This window comes from Meleagris gallopavo, chromosome 1 (genome assembly GCF_905368555.1).
Source record: "Meleagris gallopavo chromosome 1, MGAL_WU_HG_1.1, whole genome shotgun sequence".
Taxonomy (NCBI): Eukaryota; Metazoa; Chordata; class Aves; order Galliformes; family Phasianidae; genus Meleagris; species Meleagris gallopavo.
Window position 1 is genome coordinate 24,131,983 of NC_139404.1, and position 26,983 is coordinate 24,158,965.

The window sequence follows — 26,983 nt, forward strand, 5'->3', positions numbered from 1 at the left end:
TGCCATGTCAGATTGTTAGTGAGTCTTCCAGTATTCCAGGTATTATCCAAACCGTGGTTGCCTTCAGGAGCTGCAAGACTCCATAATGGAATTATAACTTTGTAAAGAATTTAAGAGCCTACTAATGTACAACTAATTAATTATTGGGAAGATCAGCTTCAAAGTTAATAGCTTTTTGGGCTGGAGGCTTTCTTGCACAAACTCTACCAGTGTGAAATATGTTCAGTTATGCTTAACTAGGTGATATTTGATGATCACTTTAAGACAATTTTTGGTGATTCTTTTCAAAAGAAATCAAAAATGAAAGAAAAAAATTTCCATTTTAAAAATGTAAGTACCACCACTTGACTTCGTAAGTGCATGTACTATTACCACTTTTTTCTGCTTCTACGTATGAACATTTTTAGGAGACTAATCAGCTAGGGCTCCTCCATCTAGTACATTTGTGTTGATTGTGAAATTTTTTGACAGTTCAGAGACAAATCTCAAAGATAGGAATTTTTTCAAAGACTATTTTTTTTTTTTTTCCAATTGTAATGTTTTATTTGTTCAGATGGTCTTTTGTGATTTAGGTTTTAGTTACTATTCATTTGCAATCAGAGGGATAGAACCAACCGTTACTGTTTTGGCCATGGCAGGGAGTTGGAGCTCAATGGTCTTTAAGGTCTCTTCCAATCTAAGCCGTTCTATGATTTAACCTTGTATTCCTTGTTCTGAGCATTTGACAACTTTATGTTTTGTAAATTGCACTTCTTTTTGTATGGAGTTTTGCAATTCCAAGTGGGAAATGTGCCCCAGAAGTATGCAAAGAATGGTTGCTTACACTCTAGCTGGTTGTCTATTCTTTTATTTTGTTGATACAGAGCTGTGGTTTTAATATGCCTCCTTTACCAACCTACAAACTAAGGCAGAAAAAAAACTGTACTAGATTTGTCTGCAAATTCAGGTACTCCTTTATCTTTAACCCAAATTTAGATTTGATTGAATTTATTTCCAATCCCAGATTATTTATTTTGGTTTGGTTCATTTTTTTAAGGGAATTTAATCTATTTTGGCTGTGTTCTTGCAAACTGCACTAGAACTATGTAGACTATAAGCAGTGTATATTATACAAATATGGAAAGATATTTCCCTCAAATTTTATGCCTAGGAAAAGAATAGGTTTTACAATTTTATGTGGAAATGGACTTTGCCGTAGGGGAAAAAAAAAAGGACTAAATTTAATTATACTATTTTAAGTAAGATAAAGTGGCCAGTTATGCCTGAATTAATGTCACTCATTCACTCTTTTTTCAGTTTCTTTTTAGAGTATAATCTTACTGAAACTACTTTCTCATATCTGCATTTTCATGCCCTCTAGCCACAGATTCAATTACTTAAATAAATTTTCTGGTTGGTTTTAGTCTTCTATTTACTTTTTTTTCCCCCTAGAAAATGTTTGGAATTTCAGTTCTGCTTTCATTTAAAGCAGAACATAGTGAAATCCAATTCATATTTTATTGTATAGTAAGTAATAAGCTTCAGTCAGTACTAGTTAATATTTAAGAAAATATGCAAAAGATTTAACAAATTAAAAAACATTGAAGGTATCTTTGTTTTTTTTATGTTTGTTGATAAGTCTTTGTTGATAAATTTGTGTTTCTTTCTTCTTACTATGGAGCTAGGAGAATTGATAATAGCATAGTTACTAAGGTATTCCTTGTATTAATTTGAAAACTGTCCTAGCTAGGTCAGATTGCTTTAAGAACCTGTCAATAGCATGATTTTCAATAAAGAAGCGCCTTGGTTCGAGAGAGAGCAAGCATTAAGAGAAAATTAAAAATGTGAGCTCAGGTTGTTTCAGTTACACGTTCTCTTGAATTAATGCCATGATATTTGCCTTTAAATGTGAGGCAGTTCACTGTGTTGCCCTTTTCATTCCCGGTAAGGAAGGCTGCCAGCTTTTGTCATTAATGTTGAACAGACTGCACAGTAAGAAATTACAATGAACATTTATGGCCTGATTCGAAATCTGTGACAGTGTTTTCATTAAGTTCAGCAGCCTTTCAACTGGTGCCAAAGTGCTTCTGCTCTGTTTGGATTCCTACTTTTCAATGGCTGCAAGACTTCAAAATGGAATCAAATCTAGGCAGTTGGATTTTCATACCCCTGGGATTTCTGCTTTCACTTTCTTCTTGGTTTTGCGCTTTTTATGTCACTCTTCACTGAAGTATGTTTTTTATTTTGCTCATTTCTATAATGATTTTTATGATTATTCTCTCTATACAATTGGCTTAGAAGATAAAAGTGGGGGGTGAGATACTGATCTGGGCTCTGAAATTAACCACCTCCACATTCTGAAGCTGATGCCAGAAGCTGTTTTTGTCTGTCCCTCTGCCCTTCATCACTGCATGTCCTACACGCTTTCACAGATGCTTCACATTTCCTAACTTTTTGCATCTGTAATGATGTACCTGTAATAATGGTTATTAGTATTTCTGATGTCACTTTTTTTCCCCTTTATGAATGCAGCATTATTGTTTTTGTTTACATTGATGATAGAAGCTAAACTTACCTTGTTATGCAGTTCTCACATCTTTTTGTGTGAAAAGATTCCATCCAATGATAACTAAGTATAGTGAATTTCATCATTCAATTGCAACGTTTTTTTTTTCATTTCAACATGTTCAAACAAAAAATTAAGATACCACGTACGGCCCAATAAACATTCCTTCTTCTTGCCATTTCTATCAAGGCTCAAAAAAAAACCAAAAAAACCAACACACACCATTTTCAATAGTGAAGGATTCCCAGCAATATTATTCCCAAACTGCTTTGCAGAATAAAGTTCCTGCTGATAGTTTAGTGTCAAGCTCGTCAAACTCCCCCAGGTAATTCCAGTACAAACCAAATTAAGTTCTAAAATGAAGGCAGAAGCTTGATCAGACACTATTAGTATTTGGTGTGCCACACAAGCAAAGCTGGCTATCGTTAACTACCATGCCAAGGGAGTAAAGAATAAATATGAACTGCTGCTTTAAAGACATTGGTGTATATATGAACAATTAGCACAATTAGTTTCAAAAAATGATGAGAGATAGGAAAAGTAAAAGCATTTTTGCATTAGAGAGGACAAACAGAAGTTATTTTTCAAACCTTCAGGCATTTTGTCAGAGTCAGCTGTTGTCAAATGTCAGAAATGTAAATGCACTGCATTTTACCACTTAAAAGATGTAATTTACTTCATATGTTCCTTCCGTAACTTTTTGACATGTTTGGAAAATGCTTAAAATTCCCAAAATATCAGAAAAACAAATATTAATGAAGGTATTGGTAGTCAGAAGGAAAGTCCAGAATTGAAATTGTATAAAGATGGATGGAGTTGCATTCAGAGATTATCAGCAGCTTCAAGCTGGGTTTGTAATTTAACTTTGTAGTTGTACTGATGACTTTTTGTAAGTCGTAATTTACATGAATTCTATATTAATAAGTTGAATAATAAGCTAAACTTGTGGTAATACTGCAAATATGTTTCCTTTACATACTAAGCTAGTGAACTTAATTGAAAATGACAAAATCACTTGCTTTTGAAATGAATAGAAAATACCACTCATTTTTGTTGTTTTAAACATGAATCAAGCTATACATTCTTTAATAACTACTCAGATGATGGCTTGTGTAAATCTGGATGTTAATTAAATTTGCTCTAAACTTGCAAGGTCCCCAGATATTTTACATCTGTAGAATTCTTCTGGATTTTTTTTTTTTTTTCTGAAACATGGAGCAGATCATCCCAGTAGGCTGCTTTTCTGCTGTATATGTTAAAGGTTGGGTAGCAGTTACTCAGCTCGATGGAGCTGGAAGTAACACTCTTTACTGTTGAGTGTCACTAAACCTCAGTAAAATCTGGGCAAGCTTGCCTTGTATTGTCAGATTTCAGTCTCAGATCCTAGCTTGTATTTGCCTGGAGAACACAAATAAAACTACTTATGAAGAGAGGAATAGAATGTGCATTTTCTAAAGGGAATAGTCAAAATAAGAAAAGATCTTTCTTCTATTTTCTATTGCAGTCCTGGGTCAAGGAAGAATCCACAATTTTTTTTATGACTTATGCAAAAAACTTCATATTCTTAACAAACTCCCTACTAAAGCTCAAAATTAATGGATGCAACATTTAACCAAGATAACTCCTAAGCTTTCATAGCTTTGAATTGAATATTGTCTTTGAGCTGGGTGGCTTGGAAGCTTTCACAAGTAAATTTTATATAACCTCTATCTTTCACATATTGTTTACGTATTGCTGAGTAAAATATTATCTTAAAGCATAGCTCAGTATTTATTTCTGCCAGCTATTTTTTTTCTCTGCAAAGTTACTTTAAGTTATTAAGGGCTCTTTGCATCATTTGTTTATATAGCAGTGGGTGAGATACAAATACTGACGTTTGAGCTAAGACTGTAGGGGAGGATAAAAGCTCACGTGGAAATAAATCCATTTTATTTTAGAAACTTTTTCTTGGGTACTTAAAAAAAAACCTAAGAGCCTTTGCAACATATCAGTAATTCATTTAAAGCTTATAACAATTTCAGTAGTTTCTGAATTTTGTTATTATAATTTTGGCAGACATCTAGCTGCTGCTACAGTTCATAACAAGATTTATGTTAACTTGCTGTAATGAAATCTTGTTTGCATTAACATCTGGTCACCCCTGTACACAGTATTTATTTTCCAGATTACCTTCTAAAAGACAAAGCATCACCACATAACTTGTGCTAAACTAACAAATCTTGTTATTTTGAAGATCACTCTTAATGTTTAAAGGAACACAGAAAAAACACGGAGCTTTTTTTTAAATTTGTCTTCGTTCTAACTTCTGTTGCTTTAACTCACAGGCTGGTCTTCCTCCCTAACCCCTTTGTTAACAAGCGGTGGTCCTGTCCCCCTGGGTGGCAGGCCCACCCTTCTTCACCAAGCTGCTGCCCAGGGAAATGTCACTTTATTATCAATGCTGCTTAATGAAGAAGGACTGGACATTAATTACTCTTGTGAAGATGGCTATTCTGCCTTGTATTCTGCTGCTACAAATGGACACACAGGTAAGCAATTCTAAGATTTGTTTATGTTCAGCACATTCACATGAAATAGTAAAGTCTTATTTCATAAGTTTTTAATATTAAATTAACCAAATTTTGGAACTGTACCAAGTTACTTGGGAAACACTGTCTTCATCTTAAACTCAATGAAATAATCTTAGTTCATTCTCTACATTCTACTGAAATAGTTAGCAATTTTCTCTTTTCCCATCTTTCCCAACCCTTGATCTCAAGGTGGTAGCATCTTCTTGAGCCTTTCAACAGTCAGCCTTCATATTTTATAGGTAACTTTATAAAATGAGGAACATTGTAGTGAAAGATATTTATTTAATTGATACAAACTCTAAGCAATGATTTTTTCCAACAATTAACACAAATCTTTTGAACAGCAACTTTCTCAAAAATCAGAGTACAGTTAACTGTAGTTTTTCATACAGATTTAAAAACCTGCAACCAAAAGCATTATGCTCATTTTCAACACTGAAGGTGTAGTCCTTCAATACAAATGACTGAAATTTCACTAATTTTAGTAAAGTCTTGATTTTTCTCTGAAAGGTGAAACACGGTGTCTTAAAGACCTTTGCATTCAAGACTACTTTTGACTTTATTTAACGATGCACCTATTTGTGACATAATTAGAAGTCTCCAACTCACTGTTTAAAACAATATTTGTAGAAAAATATTTTTTCTTTGTCTTCTGAAGTCTTTTTAAAGCCAGAGTGTAAAGTGAGGTTCTAAAATCCGTGCTTAGACAAATAGTCTAAAACATTTTACTGACACATTCAAGATTAATTTTGCTACCAGACATAGGGACAGGAAGAATTTTCCTTGTGTTCAGAATGTATTTTTTCTTTCCTTACTAAGTGCTATGATTTAGTTTCTAGAATCATCTGGGCCTTTCCATTTGACAGATATTTGCTGTTGCCTTGTGTTACATTGGTGTTAGAGCTGGAAAGATTATTGTGGTGAAAATGGGAAAAGAAACAAACAGGGAAGGAATTCTCATCTGTATTCAAAGGTGTAGGTCTAAAGATGTAAGTTCATAGGAAAGACTCCACAGAGGAAGGATCTCCAGAAAGAGATCCTTCCTTAGGGGCAGTCAGCCCTTAAATGGGGACTAGGAAGTGAATTGCCTTCACCTGTGCTCTGCGGCTGGCTCAGTCCTTTCCTCAGGTGATCAATCAGTGGTTAAGGCCATGACTCAGCAGTTCCCATACTCTATGACCCTTAAAATATTGGAAAAGTCCCTTTCTTTTATTTTCTTCCTTCCAATTTATTGCTTTCAGTAGTAAGGGTCCCATTTTATCACAATGTGTGGAATTTTTTTTCCCCTCACTGACTGAATGTTCTGTAGATTCTTCTAGATTTATGTCCTTGGGTGGTGTTTGTGGGTGACAGTGCTTGCTCTAATTCTTCTCTCGTCTTATGTTCCTAAGGTGTTTTCAAGCAAATACCCTGATCTTCAATTTCAGTTACTAACCAGCTCTTACTGACAGCAAAAGTAATTTGTTTGCTTGTTTTATTGTGAAAATTTCAAATAATAGATGTCCCTGAGTGATGTATGAAAAGAAAATAATAAAAACAAACACATGTACAGACATCCTATAGTTGTTGGTATCTTTTACATTTTAAGATAAAAATTATATTACAGTGGTTTTATCATTACACTTCCATTTATAGTTTCAGGATTTGTGAAGTACTTTGTTTTACGAATCATCACATTTTAGCGACTAAAATTGTGTGAGTTCTGAATGAATCATACAGCAACAGCATTTATGTCTTAATAGATTGTGTGAAAATTGAGCGTGATGTGAACAATTCGATTCATAGTATTTTTGGATAAAGATTTTTGTGTTTTGATATGTAATCACTTGTTTGTTACTTGCAGTTTGCTCCAAATAGCACAGATAAGATGCGGCTCTTCAAAATGCAGGCTTTAAAGAGCATTTTTATGTAAATACATATAGACTTAAGAATTATAGGGATTAGTATCTTATTTTAAAAAGTCTTTTTGAATAGCTTTCTTAATAGCTGGAAAAAAAAAAAAGGACGCTGATGTAATATTAAGAAGGATTAAACCATTTAATTTTACAAACTTTTTCATTGCATTAAGTAGGATTGTCAGTGGTAAATTGCTGTCTTTACAGTACTTTTTTTCCCCTCCTCCATTCTTCCTGTGAAAGACCTAAGACATACTCTTAACCTAGAGGGTAAGAACACCATGATTTGATTTATCGAAAATACTTTCAACCTGAAGTTAGTGACTAAATAGATTCAGTGATTTATGGGACCCCTTGTTTCCTCTAAATCAACTAACCAGATTTTTTTATTTCTCCTGGGAAATAGTTGGCCAGAAGAAAAGAGTAGCTCAGGATTTGTTTGGGGCTCCCATCCTGAGATCCCCTTCAGAAACAAACACTGTGTTTCAGAGTGTCTGGGAAGAGTGGAAAGCAAATGGTCTCCATGTGCTTTCAGTGAATAAATACAGTATTTAAGATGTGTGGATAACTAAAGAAAGGTAGAGCACTCTGTACCCAAGACAGTGGCAGCAGCTGTTGTGTCCTTTGAGTTCAGTCTGTAGAGAAAATTGTCAGCTATGCAATAAAAGAGAACACTGAAATGTTCTTTCCTAGTCTGTTCTGTTTGCAAAATGTATAGTTTTCCTGTTCATAAACAGTTGCCCTTTGAGAGCTGCAGATGAGATTTGTTTTTTTCCAGCATATGAATTTCATAGCAGCTTCTTTGTTTCAGTGCTCCCACAGTCCTGAGTTTTGTAGGTCTTGAGAGAGACAACTTACTCTAAAAATATACATAAATACTTCCTTTGTGTTTGAATGAGTGCTGGGAAACTTGTTTTTATGATTTAGCCACCTAACTGGGAGAACTGAACAGATTGTGCTGTCAGGCCATTTTGGTTTGATCCACTAACAAAGCAGAAGTCACTTCAGTCTGCGACGCACTTGATAAAATGCACAGTAGTTCACATGAGTAATACACAGAATCACAGAACTGTTTGAGTTGGAAAGGAGCATAAAGATAATCTTGTTCCAAGCTCCTGCCATGAGCAGGGACACCTTGAAGTAGATGAAGTTGCCCAAAGCCTCATCTGTCTGCATATCTGAATAGCATTGGCAATTCTAACCATTCTCTATCATATGTAACATTGCTGAGAAAAAGAGAAATAAATAACAAGAGTTCCTAATATAGAAATGTGAAGAGAATAATAATAATTATCCTATGTACTCAGCTACGTTTTAATCGTATACTTTTACGGTATGATCAATTCTCTTCTGTCCTGCGTGTTTGGAGGCTGTGGTATGATGGTTGATAGGAAAAACTGGAATGTGGGAAGGAAAAAAGAGTGAGGTGCAGACATACAGCTACATGGACTCAGCTCTGCCGAGCCGCTGGATGTATCTGCACAGTGTTTGCCAGCACTCTGGAAGAACTACCTACCGAGCTTTGATGGAGAGCAGTAAAGTCTCCAGATGTTTGTGCTAATGAACTTCCACGTTTTGCTTTCGCTTTGACCAAAACCTGTAACAACATCAGTGTCTCTCTTGTGCTTGCCCTTCTGATATATCCCCTGCACTGCTGATTGCTTCTATGGCAGACAGCGGTAAACTGAAGTTAATGAGTCTGAGTAGACCCAAATTACCCTCCTCCAAATCCCAATCAGAAGTCCATCCAAAGGACTTAGGCTTCTTGGAGACTTTTGCTCTTTTACGTGATGTGCCATCAGAACAGGTTGTGTGGAGCTTGCTGGCTCATGTATTATGCCTTCTGAAAGTAGCTATGATTCCTCATGCTTGCACCTAGCCTAGAGAGTAAACGGTTCTTTTCAGTGATCTTCACCAGAAACAGAATTTTCACATAGATAAGCTACTACCTGAATGATCTGCTAATCAAAAAGTGAGTTAACTCTACTTTTTTGGAAAGGTGGTCTTGTTCTGTGCAATCTTTGTTGCTTCTGCATGGCTAACATATGCTTTGTGAACAAATCCAAGAGTATTCTAGCCAAATGCAATTTTTTTTTTTTTTAACAACCTTCAAAAACTTTAGAAGTTTTAGGCATTTTAGGATGCCAAACAGGAATCCTTTTTTTTTTTTTCTCAAGTTAACTGTTTAATGTAAGACTGGGATTGACAATGGAAAAGGGGAAAAATGATGTAATAATGAGTATTTTTTCTGTTACAAAGTGATGGAAAAAATAGTTTCACTTTAATTAGTATTTTCTTACATGTGGAAAGAGTAATTAAGTTAGTTAACATATTAAGTTCTAGTAACTTGTCCTCACAACTTAAAAAAAAAAAAAAAAAAAAAAGAGGGGCCATTTCAAATCAGGTTACATATTTAAGGATCTTAATTTGCAGTATAATGACTTGCAGTGTTTTAGAATCTTACCTCTTAAATTATTTGTTTAATCAGCTCCACAACATCCACATTAAATATTTGAAAGAGTTGCAACGGGAGTTGAGTAAGTTCAGAAACATTTTAGATGAGTCAGATTTCTAAGCAATTCTAAAGATATGTTTCTGGTATCTAGAGATAAACTTCACTATCAAAGCTCATCTCCAGGTTCTTCCTCAATTCTCAATTTCCTCAAATCAAAAAGAATTAAGCTTGCTCAGAAATTGGGTCAAGAGTGAGAACTGTTCTTCAAGCTGGGTGTATTTTCAAAGTAGAAGTTTTAGCTAGAGAAGACTTATTTTTGTATAGAACAAATTTGAAGATTGTAGAGCAGATTTAATGTTTTCTTCAAACTTAATTGCATTAAATTACAGTCCAATGTATAGATGAACAGCAGTCCAATTACTGTGTAATTAATTATCTTAGTTAGCTTTAGCTATTATATTTAGCATGTAACTTTGGAAAAATTTGAGTCAGAAGGATTTGTTTGTTTTTTTTTTCTTTGTTTTGTTTTTTTTTTGCTTTTGTAAGCTCATCTTATTAGTCATTGCAGTTCTGTGTCAAAGTGTCCTAAAACAAGGCTGGTCGGCCTGCTGTTTGAGTTCCGTGTAGCTTGTGAACGTTTCCAATTCCGCTGTCATTTTGGAGGTGTCAGTGTGACTGCTGGGTAATTCAAATTTCCAGCTTCAAAAATACAGAAATGAGCTAACACTATGGGAGTTGCCATTAGTGGCAATTAATGGGATAATCCATTACTGGGATCTGGGTTGAACCTTTTTGCAGTAGAGTGGTGCATTTTCAGCTCCCTCCTGCAAATTCTTCCAGAGCTTCTATTTTGGTTCATTAAAGTGTGGTGTATGGTTAAAAAAGACTGGTGTCTGTTGCTCCAAGATAATGCTGCTTGAGCAGGTCTTATCTTCTGGTAGTTTTAAACACTTTTTTTTTTATTGCATCAGTTTGTGTTTATTCTCAATTTATAGATTGCGTGAGTTTGCTGCTGACTGCAGAAGCACAAGTTGATGCTGCTGATAAAAATGGCTTTACACCCTTGTGTTCAGCAGTTGCTCAGGGACATGTCAAGTAAGTTTTAGCATTTTTCCCATCGGTACTTACTCTAATTTATATGCATTTTACATTATCTTATATACACTGTCATTATAATGTGTTTACAGCTAAGAATGCACAAGTATTTAAATGCCATTTATTGAAAGCAACTGCTCAAATTCATATTCACACATTCATATGCCTTTCTGTTTTTGGTATTTTCCTTTTTCTTTGTTTTTCCAATTGCAACTCTTAAGGATGCTGAACATGTGTACTCTTAGTAACCAAAATGTGATACTGGTCTGCATAGGAGTCATGCCTTCAAATTTCTTAATTTTCTTCATGTTGTCAGCTACAATACAGGAATTCACCATAGGAGGAGAAAATAATTATTTTTACATTAATTTTTTAAGCATAGAGAACTGTGATTTATCATATACACAGACAAAAGAACATTTACCTAAGTGTTTGTACGAGTGATAGAATCAAATACTTTAAACAATCAAAACAGATTTGGTTGTTTTTTCTTTTTAAGGTTTTCTTCATCTCAGTAAGTTTAAACAACAAAAAGTTATGTGTGAGTCAAAGAATACTTTTAAGAACTTTTTCAAAATGTATTTTGCCATAATTTCCTTTTATTTTTTCAAGCTCCTGTTTTAGAAAGATGGGCGTTCTATGACAGCATGATTGGAAAATTTTGTCATTTCTTTATACTGGGAAACAGTTTACAACAGTTTGTCCAGATGATTTATTTTCCACTTAAGTGGAGAAGCTGAAAGTTGGCAGTGATTTTTTATTATTATTATTATTTTATTTTTTTGCAGTTTTACTGTGTGGCATAGAATTGTAGGAAACGAAACTGGAAGTTGGAAACAACTACTAGATAACCTCTTCCAGAGCACTTTTATCCAGAAAAAAAAGTCGTCATGTGATTATATGGGCGTTATTTTATGTTAAAACTCTTTTTGAACTGCAGAGAGAATAGACTAAAATTAATTTTTTTTCTGAAGTCTTCAGAGATGCTGAGAAGAGGTAGGGAAAGAGGGCTAACCCTATGGGGAAGAAAACTGGACTTACATGAGGAAGTACAGGATCTTGGATCCAGTGCAAGCCCCTGATGAGAAGCAACTTCTCTTGACCCCTCAACCAAGTCTTCTGTTCTATTGCAGTAGCTGCTACCAACACAACCTAAGACATTTTTCTGGGGTAGTTTCCATTTGCTGTCCCTTCTAGTTTACTTCTCTTCTGGTGGTATCTAAAGCTGATCCTGCCAAAAAACACAGCTACCAGGAGCTTGACGGGAGAAATTGGAGTTTCTGGGTGCCTGTATGTTTGTTTTCTTTTTAAAACTATTTGAAAAATCAGTAGTCAGGAAAGAAATGCTGCTTTATTGGTCATCTGTCAAGAAGTTTTTATTGGCCCTTTAAAATTATAATGTTTTAAACTGACATTTTAAAATTATACATACAGTAGTTTAATATTTATGTGTTTAAAGTAGTCCAATTCATTACTGTACCTGAGTGTAAAAGTATACCATATGCCTACATATGTATGTGTATGTGATTGATAAATCATGGGCTGATCTCCATCTATACAATTGGTATTTTGCCTTCTTCAAATTAGATATTTGGGTATTCTAAGCTTTAACATTTTTGAATGTCAAATACAGGATAATTTTACTACCTTATTGTTTGCTGTAGGTGTGCAGAATTATTAATTATGTATCAGGCTGATATTAACCATGCTGCTGAAAGAGGACAGACACCTTTGTACCTGGCCTGCAAATATGGAAATAATGATTGTATTAAGCTCTTGTTGGAAAGAGGAGCAGATCGAACAGTAAAAACCAGCGTAAGTCAAAATAGCTTGCAAACACCTAGAAAAAAAATTACATTATTTATTCAAAGTTTTCTTTAAATCTTAAAAATATAATGTAATTTGAAATTAGTATCATGGTTTTGCATCATACTTTCTTTTTTTTAAGCTGTATATTTTCTATAAAATCTCCTAAAGTACACATTCTTTATGTCAGCTTCAGCCGGCAGTTTGCTGCAGACTTTTCTCCAGCACCAGATATACAAAACAGAACTCTTCTGCTTTATACTTTGAACTATTTTTAAGGTGCAGAGTTAGATTTTTATTCCATTTTTTATGTTATGGTTAATTATTCTTGACTTTGAAGGAAGCCCACCGAAATTTGCTAGCCAATATTATAAAGCCTACTATATTGTAAATGAAAGAATATGGCAAAAAGAAGTGGAGAAAGGGAGGATAATTGTTTCAAAGTTATCTAGGTAATGCTCTCTTCTGGTACTTTCATGAAATTTTTCTGAAAATTTTTAAGTAAGTGTGGCAGTAAAAGTGTGATTTAGGCTGTCCAGAAACTGTAATTCACAGTAACTTTTGCTCTTTTTACGCTAGATTTTTTTTATTCTGGTTTTGGAAAGTATTTTTTACTCGGGAGAAAGTTATGATACATGAAAATATCTGATAAATTGGTTAATGCAACATGATACAGATTATTGATCATTAGTCATGTTACTTTGATACAAGATAAGGATGCAGTCTGTTAACACCACACACAGTCCAGTATCACTTAGACTCTTCTAAGAGTTTTGAAGTCTCTGTCTATTATACCGTCCATGGGAAAAACTGTAAAATTAGTGTGTTACATTTCCTTCCTTCCTTCTTCCTCCTCCCCAGATATATACAAGTAATTCCATTTCCCAAAGGATTAATATGTTACTCTTATCTTTCAGTTTAATTTTCAAATAGAGTGTTCCATTCAGACTCATTGTTGATATGAGTTCTGAAGACATTTTTCTGTGCTTGGTGGAAGTGTGCTTTTTGCTTTTGTTTCTTTAGGATGGCTGGTCACCCATTCACGCAGCAGTGGATTCTGGTAATGTTGACAGTCTTAAGCTCCTTATGTACTATGGAGATTCAAACAGTGGGAACTCTTTCGCTGATACAGAGCCTAATTCAAACTACTTTGATTTGGAGAGCAGAGAAGATGGCTGTAACACTAGAAGAAAACCTGTTATTTCTGCAGATCTCATCAACCATGCTGACAAAGAGGGTTGGACTGCTGCCCATATAGCAGCATCAAAAGGCTTTAAGGTCAGACCATGTGACCAAGTTACCATAACCTGCTAGAGTTTATGTGAGATAAATCCTCCTTTTTCACTGTGACAAAGTAAAACTTGGGTGGCAAGTCTAATTTTCTTATTTAATTTGCTGACACACTTGACTTAATAGAGACAGAAAGATACTTCCTTTGGATCATTAACTGCAGAAGCTACATATCCAGCTTAAATGTGATGAATCATTATTTTTAAGTGCATACTTCTGGGGAAATAACAAAAATAGAGAATATGATTAGCTGAGATGCAGATTTTCAAAGCTAAAGTGATGTGAATCTCTACCTAAATGCCTGTTCATTGGGTGATACGTATTTAATATGGATGTTAGATGGACATAGTTAAATTGTCTTTAAATGTAACTGGAAACTATGAACAATTTTCCAGCAGGAAAAGGAATATTAATAACATTTTTGCAACAATATGTTATTTAATTTCTTATTTTGAGCAAGCAGTTAATAAACTTGGGGGCAGGGAAAATCTGATAAGTGGGGACAAACCTGACAGATCTGATTGCACATAGGAACATTTCTGGAGATGGAATATTTTACTTGATTTTTGACAAGATATATTTATTTGTTTAGAAACTGTCAGTCAGATCTCACTGTTAAATTTTTATCCAAGGAGAAAATGAAGAATGAATGCTAAACACAGAAGAACGAATTTTAGGATAATACAGTCCAAGACTTCAGAAAGTATCCTGTGGTTGCAAGGCTAATTCAGTTCTGTCATTAGATATGCTTTTTCTCCTGACAAATTTGCTGTGATAAATTTATAATAGCCACAGGTTTAAAGATATATTTATTTTATTAAATGCATTTTTTGACTCAATAAATATGTTTGGGATATTAAGAATCTAGAGGTTGCTTAAAACCATCTTTAATACTATTAACTCTTTAGCTCCATTCTCTAATCCTTTACCTCCACTGCCAGTACCATGTCATTCACAACTCTACATGATAATTGCATATAATAGTGCTGGTACTGCACAGGTTTTCAAGATTGATAGGCAAAAATTATTTACTTGTGAACTATGTTAAAGCATTTTAGCTACTGAATCACAGACAAGAGAGCCAAGAAAGCTTCTTACTGTACTGAGGAGATGAACCTCGTATTTTGTTCTATCCCACTTCTTTTTCCCCTTCCTTTCTCCCTTCTTTCAGTGTCACAGTTCAGTCTTTCCTTTCTGCTGTCTTCCATTCATTCCTTCTATTTGAGAGATGGTTAACTAACTAACATGATGAGAAAATATACTGCTTTTTTTCTGGTTAATTTTTCATGGCACATTTAGTTGGCTAATTGATTTTTGAAACATTCTGACAAGTGCTGGAACCACTATGCAGTAAAATTCTGTCTCATGGGGAGCTATAGCTTAAATGACTATTATGTTTATGGAATGTGTCAAGAGTATTGTATGTACTGGCAGAAGTCTTTCTGTTACAGCAGCTGTAAAATAAGTAACAGCAGCCAATCTTGAAACAATTCCCTGTTCTGAACTGGAACTTTTGCTAGCTGCTTCCACAAACTTCCAAGACTTGGTTTCTCTACTGCGATTAAATCCAGAAGTTAACAGTACAGTATTATGATAATTTGCAATGGTGCATTTTTTTTAAATGGATATCTGTCCTTGAAAGACACGTCTGAGGATGGCAGTGCTTTCATGCAGGCTACCCATATTGATGTTGAATGGATGACAATTAGAAATCAGAACTTAATCAGTCTTCTGTCCACAGATCAAACAACATTTGAAATATAGCTGGGGGCTTTTTTCTTCTAGTTCTGAAAGACTTGTATAATTGATTTTTTTCTTTTTACAGTATGATTGCACCAATCCAAATTTATCTGCTAGTACCTTGTTTCTAATTGAGTGTAATGAATCTCTGCTTTTGTTAATCACATTACATATATTTTTAAGTCTTTGAATTTTAGCTGCCAGAAGGGAGGCCTGCAACATGACTTTAAAACAATTGTTTTTTTCTTTTGCTGTCTGACAGTCAGATGTGAGGCTTGAGGAATTACATCCTTACTGAAATGCAAACTGGATTGCCGTTTGAAAAGTTTTTTTATTTAGTCTGCATTAAACTTTAGAATTGCCTTTGAAGGCCCAGACATTCAAAACAAAATGTATTGAAATGGCCACTGTTGTATCACATTGTGAAGTCCTATTTCCTTATGTGAATATATAAACTAGTGGCCAGATGTTAAGAACTGATCACTTCAGTGGATCAGCACTTGGTGTCTGAAGACTGAAGATGCTTGGCTGTATATGTTCTGCTTTTTCAAAATCTTGGTTTGAAACTTTCAAGACTACCGTACAGTACAGCTGGTTTTCAACGTAGTGAGGAACATCATTTGGACACGTGTAGAAATTCTGTAGCTGGTCTTTGGAAATGCATGTATAAGAATTTCATTTAGGTATCTTAACTGCATATTGGTAGAACAATTTGATATAGCAAATGGACAAGAAAATAATACAGCTCTTACTTTTGCAGAATTGTCTAGAAATCCTTTGTAGCCATGGTGGATTAGAGGCTGAAAAAAAAGATAAATGTAATCGAACATTACATGATGTTGCTACTGATGATTGTAAACATCTCCTAGAAAACTTAAGTAAGTAATTACTATCAGCAATATGCAAAAATGTCTTTGCTAAAGAACTTGTGGCACAAAGAGGTGGAAATGTCAAAAGGGAAGTCATCCATTTTTTGTCACCATAAAATTATTTTTTTTTAACTTAGCAAGTCATTGTTCTCCAAATTTTGCAAAAGTTTGTGATAAAATTTTATTGGAGAGTAATAAATGATTTATGTCTTTCTAATTTTAAGCCATATGAAACATGACTACACTGTACAATGCAAACATCAATATCCTTGTAAAATTTCTCAGTGTAATGCTAGTAACTAATTTTTCCGAAGCTATTTTTTTCCTTGACCTTCATTCTCATCTTTGCTTCTAATTCTTGCAGAAAAAGCATTGAGTGATGGATAGCTGTCATATTTCCTTAGGCTAAGACAGTCATCTAGTCTTTGAAAGCGCTATTTTATTTGTCACTTGTTTATAGTTATGGGGATTTTTTGCTTAATATTCAAAGGAAGTCTTAGAGAAAACATCAAACAACTTCTCTGTACCAGCATGAATAGCTTCTCTCAGAAGATCTTTTTTATTTTTATTTTTTTCTGGAACCTGTCCTCTTTCTTCTCTTTAAGTTTTCTTACAATCCAGTGAAATGTGCTGACCTGGGTATTTCTTGATTTCCAGCTTAGTCCATCCACTCACAAATTCTGTTTTTCTGTTTTTCTGTTTCTCTATAGTCAGAAGTTTACTGCCTTGGTAGATTTGTATTTCATACGCTTTATTTTGAGTTCATGTTGTGTAGTGTAGGTCTGGGGTTAGTCAAGTTCATTGATTCTCAGGAAATTAGAGAAGCTTTGTGAACTGTTTCTGATTTTTTGTCTTCTACTGTTGCAATATCCTACAATTTTACACAGTTCACTTTCTGATAGAAAATTCTCCTTTGCGGTCTACTTCTTTGTCAGACTGAATCCAGTTTTCAGTAGCTGAATCTACAGCCTACTAAACTGATACTTGTATAATTTTTGTCAGTCATAATATCCTGTTTGTCTGGTCGGGCATATCACAAATCCAATTGCTTCTATCAACTTAGAACCCTTGGACTATGCTGTTTTTCTTTCAATTGCACTTATTTGCAATTTAGGAAATAATTTCTAAAAGGTATTGTTTGTGCAGTGGAGTTTGAAAATAGTTTCATTTTCACTTTTAGTCATCTGATTGATCCATACAGACTTCTGTTGAATTTTATTCTAGTCCTCAAAGAGTAAGGTTTAAAATAACTTAAACTGGAACGGAATGACCCATCCCTGGAGGCATTCAAGGCCAGGCTGGATGTGGCTCTGGGAAGCCTGGTCTGGTGGTTGTCAACCCTGCACATTGCAGGGGACTGAAATCTCCAGCCTACTAAACTGATCTAGATGACCTTTGAGGTCCTTTTCAACCCAGGCCATTCTATGATTCTATGAAATTACTTTGCTGTGTTTTTCTAGTATGTATATGTACATTTTCTACTTTTTTTCTTTTAATCTTTCTCAGTTTATTCACTAGTGAACCAAATACACAATTCTAAGTGGATTTCCTTTCTTAGTTTTTATTTGAAGACATTTGGCTTGACTAACTGTGCTTTCCACTTGTGCAATTGAGCCAAAAAATTCCTTTTTACATTGATAATAGAACCATACACAACCACAACAAACAGAAACATTGGGAAGCAACCTACCATCTGTCTTAATTTATAAGTTAGTCTATAAAGAGGAAATACAAGAGTAAGTAAGTTTTGTCTTTCCTCCTATGATTTAAGTGATCATAATAATAATGATTTCTTGTAATAGATACCTTGATATTTGTTTTTCATCACTGTTTTGGTTTTGTGGTGACCTGTGCTCTGCTTACAGTTGCTCTTTTGTATCAGGAAGTCACACTGTGGCTTTCCTTTTAAATATTAGATGTTATTCATCTTCAAAGTATAATAGTATAATTTTTATTGAGTTGTATATAGTTTTTCTCATTTTTGTTTTTCTTTTTTCCAACAGATGCTCTTAATGTGCCTGTAAGGATTTCAGTCAGTGGCATTGAACCAGCCCATTGTGGTACAGAGGAATTTGATACAGAAAATACAATATGTGCTTTAAATATCCGCAAACAAACAACATGGGATGATTTTTCAAAAGCAGTGAATCAGGCAGTGACAAATCATTTCCAAGCAATTGCTTCTGATGGGTGGAGGAGCCTAGAAGAGCTGTCTTTTAATGGTGCTGCAGAATCCAACATTGGCCTCAGTGCAAGCAGTATATTATCTGTCAAGCTAGGTATGGATATTGGTGTATTAAATAAAAGCAAAACTGAAATGTTGTCTTGAAATTGTGAAATGTTATTTCATCCCATGGTTTAAAAAATACTTAAGGCTACTTTTGACAGTTGCTGAACTTAAACAGTGCTATAATGTCTACAGTTAATAAAACATTTTTTATGCTTCTGTTCAAGTATTACTATAAAGGAGTAGAGTAAGATAAAAAAAAATCTTGCATTTCTTGATCTTTCAGATGTTAGACTAAGAAAAGCCAGTTCTGACTATGAAACTTTAAACATGCTGGCATGAAAGTATTTATTAGTTTTAACTGTGTATTTATTGTCACCTGGGGGAACATGGTGTCCAAAGTCAATTAACTTTTTACTCAATTTAGAAATCCAAAAGAGGTATCTTTATTACTTGTGAAACAAAATTAGTTAAACCAAAGCCCACACTATTGTCTGTACAGTACAACCAAACTGCACAGTAAATCTAGACTGTAAATCTTCAGAATAGGTAGAACAGAACATTCCCTGTTTTATGTAGTTTCACTTAACAAAGTAAAATATAAAATCTTTTTAAAGGATCAAAATAGTAAGAAAATTGTCCAGAATGTGGTAGTAGGCCACTGAAACTTTGTATGCATCATCTGAAGTGCTCCTCCCCAAGAAAAAACCCTGTTCATACTAGACTGGTCGAGTTATGTTGTTTTACTGGAAGGGTAGTGTATCACATGTAAAGATGTAAAGGCAATCTAGCTATTCACTTATCTATTAATTGGATGAAAACATCAGTATCATCAGTCCTCTATCAAACAGTAGTATTATTTAGTACATGAGACTGATTTATTTGTCAAATTGGTCAGTGTATACAGCCTCTGCAGGCAATTTTATACGCTTGAGTATGGGATATTTTACATATTAAGGGAATCTCTCATTTTTTGTTTTTAACAGGAAACATTTCATGGTCAACAGGTCAGATTTTTTCCCAACCACCATGGGACTTTTTGAAGAAAAACAGAGCTGAACATATCACAGTGTTTTTGTTTGGTAAGTTTCAATTCATAATTTTCAGTTTTGACTGTTAAAACACTCAATGAAGTATTTAATTTCAGAATCACCATTGGTTTTCTTCTTCAGTATCATTTAGTAATCAGAAATATCATATTTTGTTAATTCTTTAACTCGGTTTGAAAGGGCTTATAACGCTTAGAAAATGCAGTGGCACATAAAAGCCCTACTATCTTTTCTGCATGTATAGTAGTATCTGTTTTACTTATGTCATAAATAACTGTGAATCTATGTTGATAGGTAAATGCTTTTAATTTCTTCACTATTTTAATTTATTTAGCCTATAATTTTAGTAAGTTATTGTTGATACTGTATAAAAAGCATATGTATTTGTTATACATACTTCTTAAAATGAGAGATTTATTAAAGCTATTTGCTTATCTCTTTCTTTTAAAGGACCTCAAGAAGGCTGCCTAAATAGTGTGACTTATGCATCTATGATCCATCTTCAGACTCTTCAGAACTACCTCCGCTTGGTGAGTACCATGGTAGCTTCTCTCCACATCATTCATATGTGAAAATATTATGTTAATAGAGGTGACTAAAAAAAATGTAATCTACTTTATGAAAGAATGCAAAGATTTCTAAAAAAATGAAGTAGGACAAAAGTTGTTATGTTAAAATAAAATTCCCCTTAAACCTTCTCCCAGTAATTGTAATCACATAAGGATATTCACTTCATTCTTTAAATAGCTGCAATCTGATAAACTGAGCTGCTCAAGAAAGTATATTAAAACCTCTTCTATATTTTATTTCCTTACAAAGTTACATAATTACAGCTTTATAGGAAAAAGTAAATAAGAATTCACGTAAGCAATTGGGACCTGGATTTTATGAACAGTTTTATTTATATATTTATATATATACTCAAGAGCTGCTACAGAGGTAATGCCTCCTATTTTATTATGTGGGCCCGCAACATCAGAGGTGGATGTTGGCAGTATGATAGTACAGGTTGAACCTTTCCACCAATATTTTATTAAATTCTGTTGCTGTGTGACAGATGGCAGCAGAGGGGCAGTCTGACAAAACAACTTCTAACATGGAGGCACTTATGAAGAAAAGACATTACTTTCAGAGTGACCTAGGTATAACACATATATATACATGTGTATATAGACATAAGTATAATACTTACATATACATATATATACATCTGATGTTGGTAGATGGGTAGATTTTGTAGCTCTCAGAAGTTATTTAGTATCTGAAAATGTAGGGATAATTGGGTAACACATGTTAACATTAATTATCAAGTCTAAAATCTGCATAAGTTCGGCTGTGTACTTGGATAGAACTTTGTTGTTTAGAAGAACAGCTGTGAAAAATATTTCAAATATGTGTCATATGAACATTGTATATTTCAAATCTGACTAAAAGAATTCTGAGTCTGTGAACTTCCAAGAATAATGTCTTGTTTATCTATAGGTTGAACAATATCATAATGTCATCTTCCATGGTCCAGAAGGGAGTTTGCAAGACTATATAGCGTATCAGATAGCAGCCTGCATGAAGGTATTAACACAAACACACAAAGTTAGTTAGTTTGTAACTTGGAGTATTCACCATTTCACCAAATCCATACATTTTCAACACAGCAAAAACAAGTGGCTGCAGGATCTACATGTGATATCATTAAAGTGGAAGTGGATGCTGGTTTCTCCAAGGAGCAGCTTGCAGAATTGTTCATCAGTAGTGGTAAGCTTATTTCATCAGTCCGATCTCAGTAATTGGTAGGAAATTTTTTGTTCATACAAAGGAAAGAAATACATTAAAACATTTTGCTTAGTGAGTGGCGTGTTTTAACAGAAGACATACTTTTCTAGGTACTTGGCAAATAATGGTAAGAGTCTAAACTTTGAAGTAGAGCTAAGGTTCAAATGCACTGAATCAGAAAAAATCTATTATTGCCTAATTGTAGCCAATGTTTCAAAACATATGTATTAGGGGAGTTATAATTGCTAGCTTTCTGGGAATGCAAGAAGCAGAGAAGGAATTCTTAAAAAGCCAGGTCACTTCTTTTTGCAATGTGCTTGTTTACTAGATGCTTCTGTGTTGTACGCCAAATTTTTGTCACCTGGACAGGCAAATGTTTGCTTGTATTATGTCACGTTGGTACAGGGCAAAGTTGTAATTCTGTTAAAATGAATAACTCTATTAATGGACATGAATAATTGCATGTAGACTAAAACCTCTTTAGTTGGGTGCTCCACAATAAAGTACTCTTAGAGTGATCCATAGGTTTCACCTGTGTAAACTAGTGATGAACCACTGGTAAGAGTAAGAAAAGAGTTCAGATTAGCCAAATAAAAATGTCAGTGAGAATAGAGAAATTAAGTATGGAACCAGAATAATGGGGCCATATGGGTTGGTCAAGTGTAGAAGGGATGGCATTAAAAAATAAAAAAATATTTAAAAAATAAATAAATGAAGGTATGGAAGTGAAAGACGAGGTAAATTTTCTCTGCCATACTTGTTCATACAAATGCATTTTACCCATACATTGATGATGATGCTTTTTTCTCTTTAACACTGTCCAAATTATCTTTGGCTCAAATACAGTTTGCTTGTTTGAAAGCAATTCTCAGCTTTGTATCTGCATTCACTCCCTTTGCAGCTTTCTCCTACTATTTTTTTTTTTCCCAATCTGATTGGCAGCCTGAGTTTTAAAGTTCAGTTTGTATCTGTTTCTTTTGTGCTTACTTCTTTTTAGTAACTTTTTAGTAACTTTGTCATATTTACAACAAATGTATGTCTAGCATGTATTTGGAGTGCATTTTTGTCCTCTGTCAGAGCTTGTTTTTGCCTAAACAAAACAAGCTGAGAATGCATATTTTAATGGACCCATTTTTTTTTTCAGACTTTCTGTGTGCTTGTGCTTTGTATAGTAAGACGAAGATTATGGTCTCCTCTGACTTTTGCACATTATTTTTTTTAATTTCACAAATTGTTATAACTGCTAGCCATTCTGATTTTGAGCTATTACTCAACATGTTCCTTGTTTAGATTTCAACGTACACCGTTGAAGTCAGGAGCAAAATTGAAATATGAAATAATGTATCATTGTAATGCTTATTAGATTCAGGTGCTACTGTTTGTAACTGTCCCTCAAACTGTCTCTGATTATTTAGATGATTCTTAGAGATTCTGATGGATCTTCTGATGAGAGAAAAGTAGCAAACAAGTATTTAATCTCTCAGAATTATTAAGTTTCTACAAACGTGGAATATTCTCAGAATATTCTGTATCCATTTATCACTACCTGGAATGAAGAATAGATGTTAAAAGTTTGGGATGAAGTAGTAGCAATTGAAATAAATGTTTCCAGATATCTTTGCTATTTTGCTATTTATTTGTGGAAATCTTTCCTATATATGAATTTTGGTGGTTTTTTTTTTAATAATGGCTTTCTTTTTTTTATTACTGTACTGTATGAGATTCTTTCCATTGTTTTCATACATCTAATTTTGAACATTGTACAGCTTCCTCTGAACTTGTTAAGAGGCAAAAAATTGAAAAAACAACTACGTTGTGTGAGTATCTGTAGAAGCTGTGTACATAAATAACAATACTTTTTTAAAAGTAGGCATTCATGAGATTTTTATATTTCAGCTTGTCTGGTTCCAGTTAAACAGCCTCCTGTAAGCAAGACAACCATTGTGATTTTAGAAAATCTGGAGAGAGCATCTTTATCTGAATTACTTGGAGATTTTCTGGCACCTCTTGAGAATCGTAGTTCAGAAAACTCTTGCACTATTCAAAGAGGTATTTAAAGAATTTAAGTTGAATAAATGTTTTTATTGCAGATCAGTTGTATTATAATACATGAAAAATGGGGAACTTAGAAAAGAAAAATATAATTTGTTCTGGTTTTTTTTCCTCTATTGAAAAATACAATTGGTTAAATACACCATATTAAATTTTAAGGGTAATTTAAATGTTGTGTTATTTTTTTCTTTCAAATAAAGTCACTGCTTCTTGCTTTTATATGAAATATAGAAACATTTGAGTGTGTCAGTAAAATTTGTAATGGTTCACTTTTAGCAAATGGAGCTTCTGGTGCCTTTTACTTTCATGAGAACTGCTTCTTATTGGGGACAATTGCCAAGTGTCATCTTCATGGATCTGACCTGCTAGTCCAGCAGCACTTCCGTTGGGTTCAGCTTAGGTGGGATGGAGAACCAATGTGTGGCTTGCTTCAGAGGTTTTTAAGAAGAAAGGTTATAAACAAGGTAAGCAGAACTTGACTCAGCTTCTGTGATTTTGTTCTTCACCAAGTCTGAAATATGTACAGTGGTAATGTCAGAAGCTGATCAGATAACTGAATTGTTTCAGGGAAAAAAAACCAAACCAAAATAAAAACACATTTATTTACAGGAATATATGGAATATCTGTAAATATTGTGCTTGGCTTTAATATAGGAAGGTGTGTGTCTGTGGTTGCCTGGCATTGATTGGCCGCAATAATGGTACTGCTTATAGTTGCTTATCTCTTGTATGAAATATGTTTAATTATGGTTTTTCTTCTTTTGTGTGAGTATGATGAGTAAGAATCTGTTCAGCAAATGTAAAATCCCTTTCTCAAGGAATTTATTTTGTACATTGCAAATGAGATAGCTATATGCTCTGTGCGTATTGTGTAAGCTTTATGCAGCTAAAAGAGTTTTAATAAGCAGTTCAGTGAGAAAGAAGGGTGAAAAACATCATTTGGGAGGTCATTTTGAGCCAGTAGGCCTGCTGAAGTTGCAACAAAGTCCAAAAGAGAATAAAGATGGAAGCCTGTTTTAAAATGAATAAATAAATGGGGGATAGGAAATGAAAAGATAAATGTGGCCAAAAGCAGAACAGTAATTTTGAATGTTATTTGGAAAAAAAAAAAAAAACATTCCTGTGTGATAGCAGCTATTGCAGACAGTCAGGCAGTGTTAGAGAGTGGGAGGGGGAGTTTAATCAGAACAGCTGCAAAGGAAGATAATCTTGGCAGCAGAGTTTTGGACAGACTTAAAAAGGGAAATTGTTCTAGGAATAGAAAAAACTGTCAGTAGTAAAGAGTCCTGATCTGGGACAGCAGAACTAGTGTCAGATGAGTGTACAGCTGAACGTATCTTGGTTATCTTGGGAGATGTCATCCTTTTCACCCTGTGCCACAGTTCTCATCTATAAAAGCTTACTGACTTGGAGAGATTGAAAAGATGAAATTTCAGTCATGATAATGAGAAAGTTTTAAGACAGTCCTAAATATTCTTTGATTACTGGAAACAGGGGTACAGAATATAAATAGAGAGTAAAGTGGAATGTATCAATTAAGCTCTTAACAGATTACTTAGATTACATTTTTTTCGGGTTCTTTTTTCTCATGTTTACTTTTATTCTGCAAGTGTTAAATCTTTATGTCTGTACTGATGTGGTAGGCAGAAATGGTGAGTCATTGTCTGGCTGAGGGTCTGAATGGTTTCCAGACTCCTTGCAAAGAATGACAGCAAGTAGCAATTGCGTGTGGGCAGGGAGGTGGGATGGTTGAAATTGCTGTTTTGCAAACACATGGTAGGGTTGAAATGAGATACAGACCAGAGGATAGTGCAATATGAGTGTGTATCAGAATTCTCCATGCACTTGAGGAGAAATGCTTGAGAATACAACCTAGACTGGAGAAGATCTAAAGTGGGATCTAAGCCTGATCTAAGGACAGGAGCACTTTGATTCTAGATCATTTGAGATCAGAGAGAAGAACTTGTCCTCAACTGAACACAAGGCCAAGCAATACACTAAAGCAGATAATAGCAGGAGCAGTGGTATTCTGACTTGGTCACAGACATGGATCAAAATTCCTCTACCAAACTGCTTTACCTACCAGAATGATGACAGCATCGTGTGCCATGTCATCTTCAGACTATTTTGTTTATGCTAAAAGCAGTCCTTAGTCTCATAGGATAGAGACTAACAATGTGAAAAGTTTGTACCTCTGAGTAGCAGAATTTGGATATTCTCACTAAGGTTTCTTCTCTAAAGCATGTATCTGATGATGACTATTTTAAGGGAAAAAAAGAAGAAAAAAACAACATGAATTTGTTTTTAAAACCTGGTGGAAAATAAAAGTAGTAAACTATTTTAAAGGTCCTTGCTCTGTATTCTAATAACTAGTTTATGCCTTAATGTTAATGTTCTCAGATGAAAAGGTTTTTTTCTCCTTGTTTCATTAGGATACATGGGAACAGTTTAAGTGTTTTTCTCTATTAACATTAAACTGTTCAGCTGTAGATTCTGTGGGAACTGTTCAAGGAGCTCTGGCTTCATTGCTGTCTAATACTGCATCTTTTAAAGCTTCCTCTAATTCAAACTGTTCCAGAATATAATCCTAGGACTAGAATGATGAGGACTAATTTGGACTCACATGAGCTAAAAGATTTTTTCTGGAAAAAAGATTTTTCCTTTAACAAGGAAAATTCCTTCATCACTACTAAATATTAAGACCAAGTTAGAAATCTGAGTACGTGCCTGGATCAGGCATTCCTGTTCAGTGGGATGGTGTATTCTTTTTTATGCCCAACTTTTATTATATATATTGCATACAGTAGATGCCTCTTGTATCTCTAATCTTAAATGTCATATAAAATAAAGTGCACTCAGATTTGTTCCTTTGTTTCCTACATGAGAATAGAAGCACGTCAGCTTGTTGATAAGGAGACATAGTTGGGGAAATAAGAATATAACAAGATTTCAGTATACTACATAAGAAAGTTTGAGCAGTTATTGTCTGCACTTGACTTTCATGGTAGGAGAGGGAAAAAAATACTGGGGGGGACCAGGCAAGTTTTCCTGTGATGTTCAAGGGAAGTGTTTGCAGCAGAGATCTAAAGTTGTGTCAACATTCCTTTCTCTTTCTGCAGTTCAGAGGCAAACTACCTCCTCCATGTGATCCTGTGTGCAAGATCATAGACTGGATTCTTGCCGTTTGGCACCAGCTGAACTCTTGCTTATCTCGTCTCGGAGCACCTGAAGCTCTTATGGGGCCGAAACATTTCTTCTCTTGTCCAGTGGTGCCAGGGCATGGCCAAGCAACAGTGAAGTAAGATTCCTGTTTCCTGTTTAATACTGTTCAGTACCACTGATACAGTTATTACAAGTGTAGTAATTATTTTTCTCCCCAGACTCATCTGACTCAGCATCCTTGGAAGTATTTAAGTGGAAGTTAGTGAAAGCTAACTAATCCCCATAATGTCTTTTACAATGGTGACATGCCACTTGACTCTTCATTTTAACACAGTTTTTGTCTACTAATAATCAATTATTATCAATTTCAACTCTTTGAAAGGGTAGATAATAGCAGGACAAGGGAAAATGAAGACAGGCTGAGAGAGCTGGGCTTGTTCAGCCTGGAGAAAAGAAGG

At 34.4% G+C, this 26,983-nt stretch overlaps 1 protein-coding gene across 1 annotated transcript in view; it reads left to right on the forward strand.

Annotated features, from left to right (window-relative positions):
* Positions 1–26,983, forward strand: part of CTTNBP2 (cortactin binding protein 2) — a 78,558-nt gene that overhangs the window by 41,798 nt on the left and 9,777 nt on the right. The window contains exons 5-17 of the mRNA XM_085218948.1: positions 4,870–5,073; positions 10,461–10,560; positions 12,225–12,375; positions 13,390–13,644; positions 16,157–16,274; positions 18,269–18,544; positions 19,479–19,574; positions 19,992–20,071; positions 21,024–21,110; positions 21,194–21,293; positions 23,208–23,360; positions 23,640–23,827; positions 26,483–26,661. Of these exons, the coding sequence (XP_085075074.1) occupies positions 4,870–5,073; positions 10,461–10,560; positions 12,225–12,375; positions 13,390–13,644; positions 16,157–16,274; positions 18,269–18,544; positions 19,479–19,574; positions 19,992–20,071; positions 21,024–21,110; positions 21,194–21,293; positions 23,208–23,360; positions 23,640–23,827; positions 26,483–26,661 (1,987 nt within the window). The remainder of the gene's footprint in view (positions 1–4,869; positions 5,074–10,460; positions 10,561–12,224; positions 12,376–13,389; positions 13,645–16,156; positions 16,275–18,268; positions 18,545–19,478; positions 19,575–19,991; positions 20,072–21,023; positions 21,111–21,193; positions 21,294–23,207; positions 23,361–23,639; positions 23,828–26,482; positions 26,662–26,983) is intronic.